Here is a 17,175-nt window from a genome sequence, read left to right as displayed (position 1 = left end):
ACCTGGACTAGTTACCATTACTAGGCATACAAAAGACCGAAGCTGTGTAGCTTGTGGGAGTGACCAACTGTTAACCCTTCAAACCTTTCCCTTCATCTACAATGTACAAATCAGGAATGCACTGGGAACTCTGAACACTTCCCTGGAAAACAGCATCAGCAACATTCATGCAGTTCGAAATTCAAAACAATACAACCTGCTTAATCAGGACACCACTCCTATGAAGTGTACACACAACCTACAAGCAGCAACACCTCAGCTTGCCAGAACTGCATCATCCTGGTTTAAAACAGGAATCAGGGTAGGAATGGAACAGCGGGATACTGGCCCAACACAGGCAAATGGCTGGCTTAGATAAAGAGAAAGAATTAAGAGCTCTGATAAAGGGTCTCAGCTCAACACATCGGCTGTTTATTCCTCTCCATAGATACTGCCTGACCTGCTGAGTTCCTCCAGCGTTTTGTGTGTTGAAGAGTACGTTCCCCCCGTGACCGTGGGGGTTTCCTCCCACAGTCCAAAGACGAACCGGTTGGGCATGGTAAATTGTCCTGCCATTAGACTAGAGTTAAATCGGGGATTGCTGGGCGGCATGGCTCAAAGGACCAAAACGACCTACTCTGAGCTGTATCTCAATAAAGAAGCATTATTTGTTGCATGTACACCAAAACATACAGCAAAATGCATAGTTTGTGTCAGGGATTGACACAGTCCAAGGATGTGCTGGGGGCAGTCCGCAAGTGTCACCATGCTTCTGGCACCAACCTAGCATGCTCACAACTTACTAACCGTAACCTAACAAGTCTTTGGATTACGGGAGGAAACCAGAGCACCCAAGAGAAAAGCTACACAGTCACGGTGAGAAGGTACAAACTCCTTACACACAGTGGTGGGAATTGAACCTAGACTCCAGCACTGTAAGGCTTATGCTGACCGCTGCTACTGGGTCGCCATTGACAGGTGTCAGTTAGTACGGACGAGTTGGCCTTTTCCATACTGTGTACCATTAACCACATGTTCAACCACTGCTTCCAAAATGCACATATATCACTGCTCTGCAATTGTCACCAAGTCAAAACACATTTTTAACTTCTTGCTTAATATACTGCTCAGCATCTTCATGATGCTCATGTAATTAGGAATTGGTTTTTAATAAATGAGGACCTCTCCCACCTTTCCCGTACGGAAAAAACACGCAAAGTCTGGCTGGCAGGCCTGACTGCAGCTGAGAAGGTTGTAGTCCAGCGTTGGAAACCTCCCCATGATATTTCAAATACTCACTGGCTTCAGAGCTTTTTGGACATTTCTTACCTGGAAGTTTCATCAGCAAGAGTAAATGATGCACGACCAGACACAATCTTAATGTGGACAAATTCGATATCTAACTTAAAAGATCTTTTGTTAAAATTGGAATGCTTTGTCTGTGTACGCACTACTATTCAGTTGGTTGGTGGAGGGGAGAGGGATGGGGGAAGAGAGGGGTGGAGGGCAGATGGTGATGAAGGCTGGGGGGATGGCTGGGTTAAACAGTCAAAATGTAATTGGCAATTGGTTGTATTGAATGTAATTTGTTGGTGTTGCAATAAAAGAATAAATAAATAAAAATAAAATAAATGAGGACCTGAATTATAATGAAAAGGTGAATAAGTCAGGACTTTTTTTTAACCCCCTCTGGATTGTAGGAGAATGAGAGATTTGACAGAGGTTTACAAAATTATGAGCGATGTAGATAGGGTAAATACAAGCAGGCTTTTTCCACCGAGGTTGGGCGAGACTAGAACTAGAGGTCATGGGTTAAGAATGAAAGGCGAAGTGTTTAGGGAAACAGGAGGAGGAACGGAGGAACTTTTTTTTAAAAAAAACTCAGAATGCGGTGAGAGTGTGGAATTTGCTACCAGCAAAAGTGATGGATGCAACTTCAACTGCATCATTTAAGAGAAGTTTGGATAGGTACATGGACTGCTTGTCCCACTCCCATTAGGGAGGAGGCTGCAGAGCCTCCATGCCACGACCAAACTCAGTTACTTTCTCTGAGCGGCAAGGCTGATCAACATCTCCACCCACTGATACTTTTCCTGCTAGCATCACCTTATGTAAATACTCCTCAGCCTACAAGCATCACCTACAAATTGCAGGTGGACAACGCTCCTGTACACATCAACAGTGCTGAGGTTGACAGCTTCAGGTTCCCAGAAGTAAACATCATTACCAGCCTGTCTTGGTCCACACCCGACTCTTCGTGACTTCATGGCAAGATACGGAAGTAGATTCCCAGGCCTCTCTTCCGCACAGTTACTGCTGCTGCCCAGGTTGGGAATCGGGTGGGTTTGAACTCAGGACCAGCTGCCTTGAAGACCGGTGCTGATCCCACTACACCACCAGCCGGCCTGACATATATGTACTTTGATAAGAAGTTTATTTTGAACTTTGTACATTCTTTCTTCTCTCATCAGGCAGAAAACACTAAAGTGGGAAAGCACTCATAGAAACATAGAAAATAGGTGCAGGAGTAGGCCATTTGGCCCTTCGAGCCTGCACCGCCATTCAGTACGATCATGGCTGATCATCCAACTCAGAACCCTGTACCTGCCTTCTCTCTATACCCCCTGATCCCTTTAGCCACAAGGGCCATAACTAACTCCCTCTTAAATATAGCCAATGAACTGGCCTCAACTGTTTCCTGTGGCAGAGAATTCCACAGATTCTTTCAAGCTGAAAGAAAGCTTCTAATCCGCTGTTATCATACTGAACGGTTCCCCAGTTTCCTAAGTTAGACCCTTAGGCTCGCAATCTACCTATGATCTTGCACGTTATTGTCCATCTGCACAGCATGCTCTGTAGCTGTTACACTTTATTTTGCATGATTATTATTTTACCTTGTTTTGCAGTACTGTGCAAAAGTCTCAGGCACATATGTATAGCTAGGGTGCTCAAGTCTTTTGCTCAGTACCGTATTTTTTATCAAAGTGGAGTGGAGAGTGAGTTTGTAAATCTGGTGGGAGCAAAGCAAGTTGGGAATGGCAAGGGTGGAGTGCTGCAGGAGGGGTGAGGGACAGGTGGCACAAACAGAGTGCCAGGGGCAGGGAGCAGTGCAGGTGCAGACACACTCAGCCCTGAGACACCAGGCAAGGTCATTTGATTCCAAACAATTGGTTTATTCATCATTACAGAACGTCTCTCTGGTGCTTCCTTCTCCCTTCCCCCATTCCCAACCTGATTCCCGGCTCCCTACCCCTTCCCACTATTAGTCCACCAGATAACCATATCAGAATCAGGTTTATCATCACTCACATATGTCATGAGATTTGTTTTATTGTGGCAGCAGTACAGTGCAGTACATGAAATTACTACGGTGCTGTGTAGAAGTGTCAGGCACCCTAGCCATATATAGGCGCCGGAGAGTTTTGCACAGTACTGTACGCCAGTGCCTTGTGTAAATGAAGTTCAAAGTTCAGAGTAAATTTATTATCAAAGTACATGTATGTCACCATATACAGCCCTGAGAATTTGTTTTCTCAAGGGTGCAGTCAATAAAAGACTGCATCCAGCATGGTGGGCAAACAACTGATGAGCAGGGTCTTGGCCTGCAACATCGACTGTATATCTTTTCAATAGATGCTGCTTGACCTGATAAATTCCCCCAGCATTGTGTTGCTCTAGTTATATTCAGTTGGCCACACGTGGCAGGTTACACCAATTGCATGCCTGATACCATCACCAGCAAAGAAACCAGCCTCCTCTCCGTGAACTGTCTACACTTCTCGCTGCCTCAGTAAAGCAGCTGGCCTAATCAAAGATCCCAGTCACCCTAAGCATTCCCTCTTCTCCCCTGCCCCACCCCGACGATCAGGCAAAGAGTATAAAAGCGAAAGCATATTACCACCGGGCCCAGAGACAGTCTTATAACAGAGTGATAGCAGCTATCAAAAGGTTCCATAGTGTGGCAAGACGGACTCGACCGCATAATCTACCTCATTGTGGCCTTACACCTTATTGTCTGCATAACTCTGTATTCTGCATTGCTTGTTTTACTTTGTAGTACTTCAGTACGCTGTGGAAATGAACTGGTCTCTATCAACAGTATGCAAGATATGTTTTCCACATGATACAGGTGTCCCCCACTTTTCGAACGTTCGCTTTACAAAACCTCGCTGTTACGAAAGACCTACATTAGTTACCTGTTTTCTCTAACAGAAGGTGTTTTCACTGTTACGAAAAAAGACAGCGCACACCCCGAGCAGCCGAGCTCCTCCCCCGGAACTGCATTCTAGCCGGCATTGCTTAAACACGTGCCTGTGAGCAGCCGTTAGCAAGATGAGTTCTAAGGTATCGGAAAAGCCTAAAAGAGCTCGTAAGGGTGTTACACTTAGCGTAAAACTAGACATAATTAAGCATTTCGATCGTGGTGAACGAAGCAAGGGCAAAGTGAGTTTGACTTGTGGAAGTTGACAAAGATGATGTTGAAGAGGTTTTGGCATCCCATGACCAAAAACTGATGCATGAAGAGCTGATGCAATTGGAAGAGGAAAGGATAACAATTGAAACCGGTGCAGTAGCAAACGAACCAAAAGTAAAGTAGTCCAGGAACTGAACATGAAGCAACTGCGTGAGATTTTCGCTGCAATTATTGCAGAAAAATACAACTTTAATTTTGAAAGGGTACATCGGTTTAGGGCATATTTGCAGGATGGTTTGAGTACTTACAAAGAACTGTATGAGAGAAAAATGCGCGAGGCTCAGCAGTCAAGCAAGCCTTCCACATCAGCCACAGCAGACGCCGAACCTCGACCTTCGACATCGAGTCAGCCAGACATAGAAGATGACCTGCCTACCATGATGGAAACAGACGATGATGAGATGACACCCCAGTGTCCCACCACCCCAACCCCCGGGCCGTGGACCAATACATTGCCGCAGAGAATGCAGCGGTAGCCGGGACGCACCCGGCACGTCTTTAAGAAAAAAAGCCGAAATAAACAAGCTAATTAATTAGGTGCCGCCTGGCGCGTAAATGTCGGCCCAGATCAGAGGCGACGCAATATCGGTTCACTGCCTGGAGGTTGGGGACCACTGCACCACCCCAACCTCCGACGACTCAGCCTAACACACCATCATCAGTGTGCTCGGCGCTGACTTCTCGATTCCGGTAAGTGATACCACACTGTACATATATTACTTCTACTTTATATAGGCTGTATATTTTTATGTGTTATTTGGTATGATTTGGCAGCTTCATAGCTTAAAAGTTACTGGAGAGTGTTTCTGCCGAGAGCGCTTGCGTGAGATTTTCGCTACGGAGAACAGTGCGGCAATGATTGTAGAGAAGTATTTCTACTTTATATAGGCTGTGTATTTATCATATCATTCCTGCTTTTACTACATGTTACTGTTATTTTAGGTTTTGTGTGTTATTTGGCATGATTTGGTAGGTTATTTTTGGGCCTGCGAACGCTCACAAAATTTTCCCATATAAATAAATGGTAATTGCTTCTTCACTTTACGACATTTCGGCTTACGAAACGTTTCATAGGAACGCTCTACCTTCGGATGGCGGGGGAAACCTGGAATAATAAACCAATTTACCAGACTCTAAAATCAACACTATTCTGAGCTTCATCACAGGAAGAAATTACCAGGAGACCAAAGAAAAGATTCAAGGACGAGTTAAAATAACTCAAATAACTCAATGGTTCTAACTTGCAAGAATCTCTGGCCTATGATCAAGAGTCTTGCCATAAGACGTTGGAACAGAATTAGGCCATTCGGTCCAGAGTCTGCTCTGCCATTCAATGGCTGATTTCTCCTCTCAACCCCATTCTTCCTGTAACCTTTGACACCCTTACTAATCAAGAACCTCACATATTCACCAGCCTCTGGCTAAAGTAAGTACCCTCATCTCTGTTCTAAAGGAATATCCTATTCTGAGGCCATGTGCTCTGTTCCTAGACTCCCTCACTACAAGAAACATCCTCTCCATGTCCACTCAATCCACACCTTTCAATATTCAGGTTTCAATGAGATGTCCCCCTTTCATTCTTCTGAAATCCAGCAATGACAGGCCCTGAGCCATCAAATGCTCATCATATATTAACCCTTTTACTCCCAGGATCATTCTTGTGAATCTTCTCTAGATCCTCTGATGCTAGAACATCCTTTCTCAGACACGGGGCCAGAAATTGCTTACAATACTCCAAATGCAGTCTGACCATTCCCTTCTAAAGCTTCAGTCTGGGTGGTTATGTAAACTTTAGATCCATTTGGAAACACACAGTGGTTTGGTTAATCTGCAGGAATGCACCACCTCATCAACTATGCACCCATCCATAATCAACCTCATCAGACGCCTCATATCCCATAGAACCACAGTTGGAGCAAGTGAATAAATCCTCACTGAGGGTTAGCCTGAGAAGGAACAACTGAGGAGCTGGTGATTGTGCTGCGTGGATTCAAGAACTTTAGTTACAGGGAGAGAGTGGATAGGCTGAGCGTGTTTTTCCTCGAAGTGATGAAGGCTGAGGGGTACACCAATGCCACACCCCCAAACAGTAGGGGTATCAAAAACAATTTAGCATCCATTTGCAGAGGGAGGTACAAAGGCCTTGTTGGTTAAAACTACGTGTATGATTGTGTTGAAGAGAGCTGTAATCAATAAACAGCAGTCTAACGTAGATGTTGCTATTGCCCAGGTAACTCAAGGGCGTGGAGAGCCAGAGAGATTGTATCTGCTATAAACATATTGTGGAAATAGGAAAATTACAGTGGGACAATGGATCCATTCAATATCAAAGGATGTACACACTATACAACCTGAAATTCTTATTCTTTGTAGACATCCACAAAACAGAAGATAGCCCCAAAGAATGAATGACAGAAATGCTAGAAGTAAGGTCAAAAGCCTTAACTTAGGCAGGAGTTGATTCTGGCCCTCTCCAACCTCTGTTGAGTAGAGCCCAGCATCGAGGACACCTTCAAAAAGATGGCATCCATCATTAAGGACCCCCATCACCCAGGACGTGCTCTCTTCTCACTGCTACCATCAGGGAAGTACTGAAGCCTGAAGACACACAATGTTTCGGGAACACCCTCCACCATTAGGTTTCTGAATGAAATGGACAATGAGCACACTTATCACTTCACTGCTTTTATTGTTCTATTTGCACTACTTTTTAAAAATGTATTTCTTATTTAAATTTATTTTTATTATGTCTGCAATATACTGCTGCAGCAAAACAAAAAACTTCACAACACACACAAAATGCTGGTGGAGCTCAGCAGGTCAGGCAGCATCAATTGATATGAATATATACTCAATGTTTCAGGCCAAGACACTTCTTCAGTCCTGAAAGTTCAATTTATATATTCATTTCCATAGATGCTGCCTGACCTGCTGAGTTCCTCCAGCATTCTGTGCTTGTTATTTTGGATTTCCAGCATCTGGAGACTTTTTTGTGTTTAAAATTTCACAACATAGGCCAGTGATGTTAAACCTGATTCTGATACAAGAACACGTTTTAAAGAGAATATGAGGGCACAGATTTGACCAGGTCATTTAAGAAACTCTTAGATCAGAATCAACGTTAATTTCACACGTCATGAAATTGTTTTGTGACAGCAGTGCAGTGCAATGCATAATATTGGTTTATTGAGACACAGCAGAGAATAGGCCCCACTGCTGTGCAATCACCTCAATTATTCCCAGCATAATCACAGGACAATTTTCAATGACCAATTAACCCACCAAATGGTACGTCTTTGGACTGTGGGATGAAACGGGGGAGAATGTACAAACTCCTCACAGTGGGACAATGAGACACAGCAGAAAGAGAGAAAAATCAGTGAGTTAGCTTACATGGATTCATTATCCATTCAGAAATTTAATGGTGGAGGGGAAGAAGCTGTTCCTAAACTGACTGCAGGCTCCTGTCCCATCTCCTTGATGGCACCAATGAGAAGCGGACATGTCCTGTACGGTGCAGGTCCTTAATAATGAATGCCCCATTCAGAACTTCCCTTTTTGAAGATGTCCTCAATGCTGGGGAGGCTACTGCTGATGGAGCTGACTGGAGTCATAACTTTTTCCAATGCTGTGCAGTGGCCTCTCCAAACCAGACGGTGTTGCCACCACGATGATTAGGGGCAGTTAAGAAACTCTTAGATAGATACATAGATCAGTACAGCACAGGACAAACCCTTCTTGCACACCTACTCTGAAGATCCGTCTAACCCTTCCAACATGACCTTCAATTTTTCTTTCATGGAAGGTCATGTAGGAGGGCAGGATGAGACTGATTTTAAGAGCAGGTTTGCAAAAAGATTGGCACAAAATTGCGAACCAAGAGTCCGTACCATGTAATAACTGGACAGAAGAGGTTTAAAGGAATATGGGCAAATGCAGACGAGCAAAACTAGCTGAGGCTTAGAAAACTTCACTGAAACAGCGCTTCTTCCCTTCAGAAGAATATTTTAAAGAACTGTTTTAACTTTTTGTTGGATGGAATGGGATTGAAACAGATACCTCTGCAGGGCCGATGTCCCCCTAGCCAATGGAGTGAGGCACTGGAGTTTAGTGCATACGTGTCAAACGCTCCAGTATCACCAACACGGAAACACCACTCCTGTCATTCATTGCCAGCCCGGGCTGCGACAGGCACCGCTGCGAGCGCACGTTAACCACCTCGCCCCCAAGTTTAAAACAACATTGCTTGGCCAACTGGCTGTTTTGCAAAATGCACCAGAGGAAGTTTACATATTTTGCAGCGCAGACAGTGAAACTTTTTTGCAATTGAAACTACACAAGGTTACAGCGACATTCGGACGTCAAATGCAAATACTTACGTTGACTCCGAGGTAGGCCAGGTGGTCCTCCAGACCGGGCTCCAGAGCCAGGAGGAAGGAGGAAGCCGCCGAGGGCCCGCCGTTGGCTAGCGTCACCTCAGCCGTGATCTTGGCCAAGTGGGTGCCCAAATCAATGGAGCGCCGGACCTCCTCGTTGACCAGGGAGTCGCCATCGACCGGCCGCAGCGAAGCCAAGAGGCCGCAAACCAAGATGGGGACGGAGAGGGGCGCCCTCATTTCACAGAGTGACCGATGGACTCGGATTCTCCCGAGCGGGTCGCCGCAGGCCGCCGCTCCAACGCACCGACCCCGCCTCCATCCCCAACCAGCCAATTAACAGACGCGGCGTGGGGGTCCCGCGGAGATTGACATCTCGGGAAACCAATAGACCTGCGCTCCAGCGCATAGTCCCCGCCCCGTCCTTTCACAAGTCATCCAATCGACACACGATGCCCGCTCTGGTGAAGATAGCGCATTCAATGATCGGCCGCTCTGGCGTACGTTTCCCCTACGTCGGTTTACAATTCGTCCAATCGATACACGAAGCGCGGGGGGGGGGGTCCAGCGAAGATTGACATCTAGAGAAACCTATGAGCGACAGCTCCGCCCTACTATGAGGGGGACATGGCGTTTTTCAGCGGCGGGCTCAGGACCAACGCAAGCGGCCAGATCCTGCCTGTCATCACTTCTCTTTCGAAAGAAAAGCTTATTCCGTTCATGTATTATAAACAAGTTGATGCGATATTTATTACATAGTTTAAAAACTGTGGGATTTCTGCATAGGTAAAATTCAAAAACCCGAGACTTTAGCAAATCATTACCCTAGAGACTCAGGTGCTCTTTCTCATTGGTTTCCAAAGATGTCAATCCTCAGAATCCATCGCCGATTGGTTTATTTTTGACCAATCATTTAGTCTATCCACATCCTTTCTATCTGAGATGACCTTTCCCCTATTTCGCTCTTAACAATTGCAAAGTGACCTAGGGCATCCCCTTCTTTTTCTGATCGAAACCCGAATTAATGCTAAAGAAATAAGAATGTGGAGGTGGAAATATTCAATTCTGCTGCTGCCCATGGTCAGAAAGCCAAAACAAAATCCAGGACTGAGCCTGAAGATTGCTGGTAAGCCCAGTTCACCTTCGAACAGCCAACTGTTTAAGGAAGGCCACATTTCCAAAGCCGGCAGACCTAATTCTAGAAGAAACATCAAAAGTATTTTTGTTGCCCAGTGCAAATTGTCACCAGAAGTAATAACCTCATAACATAAGCGCCTGCGAAGTCGAGTTTATTGTCACACAAGTCCATGTATTGACAGGTGCAATGTAAAACTGCAGCATTACAGGCACAGAGCATCAGATAATTTAGCAATCTCAAGAAAAACATTTAAGCATTGGAAATATATCATTGTCACAGGTACTGGGGTACAGTGAAAATTTTGTCTTGCCTGCTTTTTATACAGAACAAATCACACAGTGCTTTGAGGTATTACAAGGGAAAGTAACGTACAAATGCAGAATAAAATGTTGCGGCTACAGAGAAAGTGCAGTGCGGGCAGACAATAACGTGAAGGATCATAATAAGGTTATACGAGAAAGAACACAATTAGAATTGAAAAAAAAAGTTCATTGTAGTGCATAGTGATCAAAATGGTCCTGGTGAGGTCATAGAACACTACAGCAGAGAAACAGGCCCTTTGGCCCATCTAGTCCATGCTGAACTATTATACTGCCTAGTCCCATTGATCCGCACCCAGACCATAGCCCTCCCTACCCCTCCCATCCATGTATTTATCTAAATTTCTCTTCAATGTTGAAATCAAACCCATATCCACCACTTCTGTTGGCAGCTCATTACACCACCCTCTGAAGGTGTGCCCCCTCGGGTTCCGTTTAAATATTTCTCCTTTCATCCTTAAGCCATGGGCTCTAGTCTCACTCAACCTCAGTGGAAAAAGCCTATCTATAGCCCTCATAATTTTGTGATGATAGGGGTTGTGCAGGTTAGTTGAAGGAAAGTAGAGCTCTTGAAACTATGGCAGCCTTCTATACCTCCTGCTCACTGGTAGCTGCAAGATACCTCAGATGCTGGAATCTGGAGTAATGCACAAGATAGTGACACATCTGTGGGGGGAAATGGACTGTTGACATTTTGGGATGAACCAATCGAGACGCAGGGTCTTAACTCAATGAACCATTTCCCTCCATAGAAAGAGCAATTTCATTGCCTGCCAGTTCATTCAATGAGATTCCACCTCCACATCTCTGGTTGTCGGCCCAGAGACTCACACACTTCCAGTCCTTGGCTAAATCACCAGGATAGGAAGCGCGAGACCAGAAGCTGAGGCCTGAAAGTGAACTCTGTGATTGCGCCTGTGCTGTGCTGTAATGTTCTATTTCCCATGACACTGGGGAATGGAGGGACAAAGGAATGTGGGGGGAGGGAGTGGCTGGATGAAGGAAGAGAATGAGCCAAAATCAGACAATGCAGGAATTGACCTGGGGATAAATGGCCGCCTTGTAGAGGCATATTGTTAAATGAAGGGACCTAGATTTGAAAAATTACCCATTTCCCCATTCGCAGACGCTGCCCTTAACCTGTGAGTATTTCCAACAGTTTTCAGTTTTTATTTCAGACTTCCCTTGCTCATAATATTCCTTATTTATAACAATATCAATATTTGCTCGAAACTAATCAACCCTCTCGCACTTTCTCGACTCTCACACAAATGAGTCAAGGGATTGCAAAGGCAAGAAGGTCCATATTAGACGATTATCGCTGTTGTTATGTGGAAAACAAGGTAGCCATTTTGCCCTCAGGGGCACACTAGAAAGAGCAGTGAGATGAATGACTGTCTTATCTGTTTCAAGCAATGGTGAAAGACAAGGGAATGTTGATCAGGACGGAAAGGAAAGACATCTTACTTGTACTCAGAAATCTCTAGTGTAACTGGGTCTCTGCAGTGAACAGATGGTTATCTGTGTCCTTATATGAAAGACATCACTAAACTCGACTGACACTGGAAGTTGCAAATATCTCCAAACTTTCTTATCTAAATCCAAAGCTCGTTGGCGATTATCTAAACTGTGTGCTAGTGAGCCTCATATTAAGAGCTTCACAGATAGTTTGGAGATAATTAGACTGAGAACATAAAATGTAGAACATTCAGCACAGTACAGGCCCTTTGGCCCACAATGCTGTGCGAACCTGTTAACCTATTCCAAGACCCTAACCCTCCTAACCCTTCCCTCCCACATAACCCTCCATTTTTCTACCATCCATCTGCCCATCCAAGAGCCTCTTAAATTTCCCTAATGTACCTGCCTCTACCACCACCACCCCTGTAGTGGTGTTCCAAGCACCCACTGCTCTCGGTGTGAAAAGCCTACATCCCCCCATACTTACCTCCAATCACCTTAAAAAATATACCCCCTCGTATTAGACATTTCTGCCCCGTGAAAAAGAAATCCTGTCGATCTCTATGTGTCTCATGATCTTGTACACCTCTATCAAGTCACCTCTCTTCCTCTCTCGCTCCAAAGAGAAAAGCCCTAGCTCACTCAATCTATCCTCATCAGACATGCTCACCAAACCAGGCAGCATCCTGGTAAATCTCCTCTGCACCCTCCGTAAAGCTTCCACATCCTTCCTATAATGAGGAGACCAGAACTGAACACGATATTCCAAGTGTTTTATCGTGGGGGAAAGACAACTGGATTCTCCTTTCATTTCTCAAGAATGGTCTCTCCAAAGACTGGAGGGACTTTGTTCTCATTGAATGGGTATTTTAAGATTTCTTGGTAGATGTGACAAGAATAAACTAATTATAAATACTAGAGATTCTGCAGATGCTGGAAATCTTGAGCAACGCGCATAAGTGTGAGAGGAACTCAGCAGATCAGGCAGCATCTAAGGAGAGGAATAAATAGTTTACGTTTTGGCCTAGAACCTTTATCACTTAGTTGAACCTTGGTTGGGGAAATTGATTGCTCTGGCAAGACCAACTCACCCGATCTTTGAGATGTTTAAAAGGCAATGGAACCAAGATCAGGAAGGTTTTCATGAATGGTCCTTCACCTACCTTAAGCACACTTTACTGCTTGTCACAGCCTATCATAGCCTCTACAACCTCTTTACTATCTTCCAACATATCAGCCTTGTTGCCAATGGATTATGATCTTTGGGGTTTGCTGGTTGTTTGCACCGTGTGTCCTAACCACTGACGTTATTAAATCAGAGCATCCAATAGATGACAAGGTTTACCTTTAGGAACTTTGGAATAAGGACCTTGACTTGCTCTTCGTTGATGGAACAAAATGTCCATCACTTGACCTTGCGGAGGGAACGCCTAGAAGATGAGTTTGAAGGAGCAGTTGGACGGAGAGAAAATTGTGGAACAGTATTTCAGTAATGAAGAAATATGTTACAGTTTTTTGCCTCCTTGTATGAGTACCAATGTTGTTTTGGCAAAGCCTACCGGCACGTTGACCTGTGAGTTTGATTTCCACATGAGTAGGACGTTTCCACTGCCCCCATAATCTCTGAGTACAATTGTGGAGGACATAGCTGATGGAGTGGTTGAAATATATCCACATGCAGTCTGTGAAGACATTAATAAGCAGCATAAACAGATTAGCTCATGCAATCCTAACTGTCACCATTAAGTGCGGGAACTTCAATCTATCTTAAAGTTGACACTCAAGAAAACCCTAACTGATGGCTCCTGCTATCCACTTTTACCACAGTATCCTGACCAGCGCCTGGCACCCCGCTGATAAACCCCAGGCTGGCAGCGGCAGAGCTACTCACCGGAAACCTTGGACCGGCATCATAGGCTCTGTTTGGCTTCTCACAGGAAGCTTTGTGTAGAAGGCTTGCCTTCAGTTGTTCATGCAGAAGCAGCTGGAAGGGAGGAGGGGGAGCGGAGTAGGAGGGGTGGGGTTGCGGTTTGGGAGTGCAGATGGAGTGAGCGATGAGAGAGGCGACTGGTCAGTACGCCATGGAATAAAGGCCTGGCTCATGCTCAGTTAGGGACGGAGCCGTTCAGGGAATCGGAACTGCATTTGGAATTGGAATTGGCTTATCATTGTCATGTGTACCATGGGCCAGTGTAAAACTCTGTTTTGAATGCCATCCATCACATTAATCACATCAGTGAATTGAGGTAGCACAAGGGAAAACAATGATAGAGCAGAATATGGTATAACAAATACTGTTGTAGAGAAAATGTCCAGGCCAGGGTCTGGAGGACAGAGGCCTGATGGGCCAAATGGCCTAATTCTGCTCCTAAATCTTATGATGTGCAACTCCAGGCTGGAGACTGATGGCTGGAGGGTCAGTGTTTGAGAATCTGATGATTGGAGGCTCGATGTTTGAGTGTCTGATGGTTGGAAGCCTGATGTTTGAGAGTCTGGGTGAGAGATTGATGGTTGGAGGCCTGATGTTTGAGTGTCTGATGGTTGGCCTGATGTTTGAGTGTCTGATGGTTGGAGGCTTGATGTTTGAGTGTCTGATGGTTGGAGGCTTGATATTTGAGTGTCTGATGGTTGGAGGCTTTATGTTTGAGTGTCTGATGGTTGGCCTGATGTTTGAGTGTCTGATGGTTGGAGGCTTGATGTTTGAGTGTCTGATGGTTGGCCTGATGTTTGAGTGTCTGATGGTTGGAGGCTTGATATTTGAGTGTCTGATGGTTGGAGGCTTTATGTTTGAGGGTCTGATGGTTGGCCTGATGTTTGAGTGTCTGATGGTTGGAGGCTCGATGTTTGAGTGTCTGATGGTTGGAGGCTTGATGTTTGAGTGTCTGATGGTTGGAGGCTTGATATTTGAGTGTCTGATGGTTGGAGGCTTTATGTTTGAGGGTCTGATGGTTGGCCTGATGTTTGAGTGTCTGATGGTTGGAGGCTCGATGTTTGAGTGTCTGATGGTTGGGGGCCTGATGTTTGAGTGTCTGATGGTTGGAGGCTCGATGTTTGAGTGTCTGATGGTTGGAGGCTCGATGTTTGAGTGTCTGATGGTTGGAGGCTCGATGTTTGAGTGTCTGATGGTTGGAGGCTCGATGTTTGAGTGTCTGATGGTTGGACGCTCGATGTTTGAGTGTCTGGACGAGAGACTGGAAGCCCAAAGGCAGCCTGTCCTAGGCTTGAAGGACTTGAAGGACTTGAAGGACTTACCCTCGAGTGCATTGGCTGTTAAAGCAAACGATATGGAAACTGGCCCTTTAACCCAACTGGTCCACACCAGCTGTGAGATAATCCTATCTGCCCATATCTAAACACACAACCCCCTAAACCTCTGTAATCCATGTGCTTTTAAATGTTGCTAATGTCCCCACCTCGACCACTATTTCTGCTGGTTTTCATTCCAAATATGCACCACCTTTTCCATGATGAAGTTGTCCACGATGTCCCATTTAAATCTCTCTACTCTGATCTTAAACCTGTGCCCTCTTGTCTTTTTATTACATCCCCCTTGTTTCCCCATGGTCGCTTCGCGGCCTGGTATGGAAACACCAATACCCTTGAATGGAAAAGCCGACAAAAGGTAGTGGACACAGCCCAGTCCATCACAGGTAAAGCCCTCCCCACCATTGAGCACATGTACAAGGAGCACTGTCGCAGGAAAGCAGCATCCATCATCAAGGACACTCACCATCCAGGCCACACTCTCTTCTCACTGTTACCATTGGACAGGAGATACAGGAGCCTCAAGTCCCCCACCACCAGGTTCAGGAACAATTATTACTCCTCAACCATCAGGTCCTGCACCACCAGGTTCAGAAACAGTCATTACCCCCCAACCAACAGGTCCCACACCACCAGGTTCAGGAACAATTATTACTCCTCAACCATCAGGTCCTGCACCACCAGGTTCAGAAACAGTCATTACCCCCCAACCAACAGGTCCCACACCACCAGGTTCAGGAACAGTTATTACCCCTCAACCATCAGGTCCCACACCACCAGGTTCAGGAACAGTTATTACCCTTCAACCATCAGGTCCCACACCACCAGGTTCAGGAACAGTTATTACCCCTCAACCATCAGGTCCCACACCACCAGGTTCAGGAACAGTTATTACCCCTCAACCATCAGGTCCCACACCACCAGGTTCAGGAACAGTTATTACCCCTCAACCATCAGGCTCCTGAACCAGAGGGAATGACTTTATTCACCTTAACTCTGAACTGATTCCCCAACCTACAGACTTATTTCCAAGGATTTTACAACTCATGTTCTCAGCATTGTTTATTATTATGTATTACTCAGTGATCTATTACTATTATTATTTCATTTTTCATTTTGTATTTGCACAACTTGCTGTCTTTTGCACATTGGTGGTTTGTCCATCTTTGTGTGTGGTTTTTCACTGATTCTGTTGTGCTTCTTTGTATTCATTGTGAATGCATGAAAGAAAGTAAATCTCAGGGTTGAATGTGGTGACGTCTATGTACTTTAATAATATATTTACTTTGAACTTCAAACTTTTTTGGAAAAAAGACTGCATGCCTTTACCCCGTCTGCGGTACTCATGACCTCTGCTGGGTCACTCTTCCTTCTTCACCTCCCTGCCTCCCCTCCTCCACCCCTTTATCTTTCCCCTTACTGGTTTTTCACCTGGAACCTACCAGCCTTCTCCTTCCCACCCTCCCCCCACCTTCTTTATAGGGCCCCTGCCCCTTCCCCCTACAGTCCTGACGAAGGGTTCCGGCCCGAAACGTCGACTGATCGTTTCCACGGATGCTGCCCAACCTGCTGAGTTCCTCCAGCGTGTTGTGAATGTCACTCTCCAATCTACTATGTTGTAGGCAATAAAGCCGGAGTCGATTATTAAGGATGAGGTCTCAGGGTACTTGGAGGCACGTGATAAAATACGCCGTAGTCAACATGGTTTCCCCAAGGGAAAATCTTGCCTGACAAATCTGTTGGAATTCTTTGAAGAAATAACTAGCAGGATAGATAAATGAGAATTGGTCGATGTTATGTGCTTGGATGTTCAGAAGGCCTTTGACAAGGTGCCACACACGAGGCTGCTTACAGGCTACGAGCCCATGGTATTACAGGAATGATTCTAGCATGGATAGAGCAGTGGCTGATCGGCAGAAATCAAAGAGTGGGAATAAAGGGAACCTTTTCTGGTTGGCTGCTGGTTGGCATAGTATTCCACAGGGGTCTGTGTTGGGAGCACTTCTTTTCACATTATATGTCAATGATTTGGATGATGGAAGTGATGGCTTTGTTCCAAAGTTTGCAGACAATACGAAGATAGGTGGAGGGACAGGTAGTTTTGAGGAAATAGAGAAGCTACAGAAGGATTTAGACAGATTAGGAGAAAGAGCAAAGAAGTGG

The 17,175-nt window shown here is 45.3% G+C and overlaps 1 protein-coding gene across 1 annotated transcript in view; it reads right to left on the bottom strand.

Annotated features, from left to right (window-relative positions):
• Positions 1-9,153, bottom strand: part of rpn1 (ribophorin I) — a 40,551-nt gene extending 31,398 nt beyond the window's left edge. The window contains exon 1 of the mRNA XM_063068246.1: positions 8,833-9,153. Within this exon, the coding sequence (XP_062924316.1) occupies positions 8,833-9,069 (237 nt within the window). The 5' untranslated portion in view covers positions 9,070-9,153. The remainder of the gene's footprint in view (positions 1-8,832) is intronic.
• Between the last annotated feature and the right edge of the window lie 8,022 nt (positions 9,154-17,175).

This window comes from Mobula hypostoma, chromosome 15 (assembly GCF_963921235.1).
Source record: "Mobula hypostoma chromosome 15, sMobHyp1.1, whole genome shotgun sequence".
Taxonomy (NCBI): Eukaryota; Metazoa; Chordata; class Chondrichthyes; order Myliobatiformes; family Myliobatidae; genus Mobula; species Mobula hypostoma.
The sequence above is the reverse complement of the archived record's forward strand: the minus strand, read 5'-3'. Positions and strand labels throughout refer to the sequence as shown.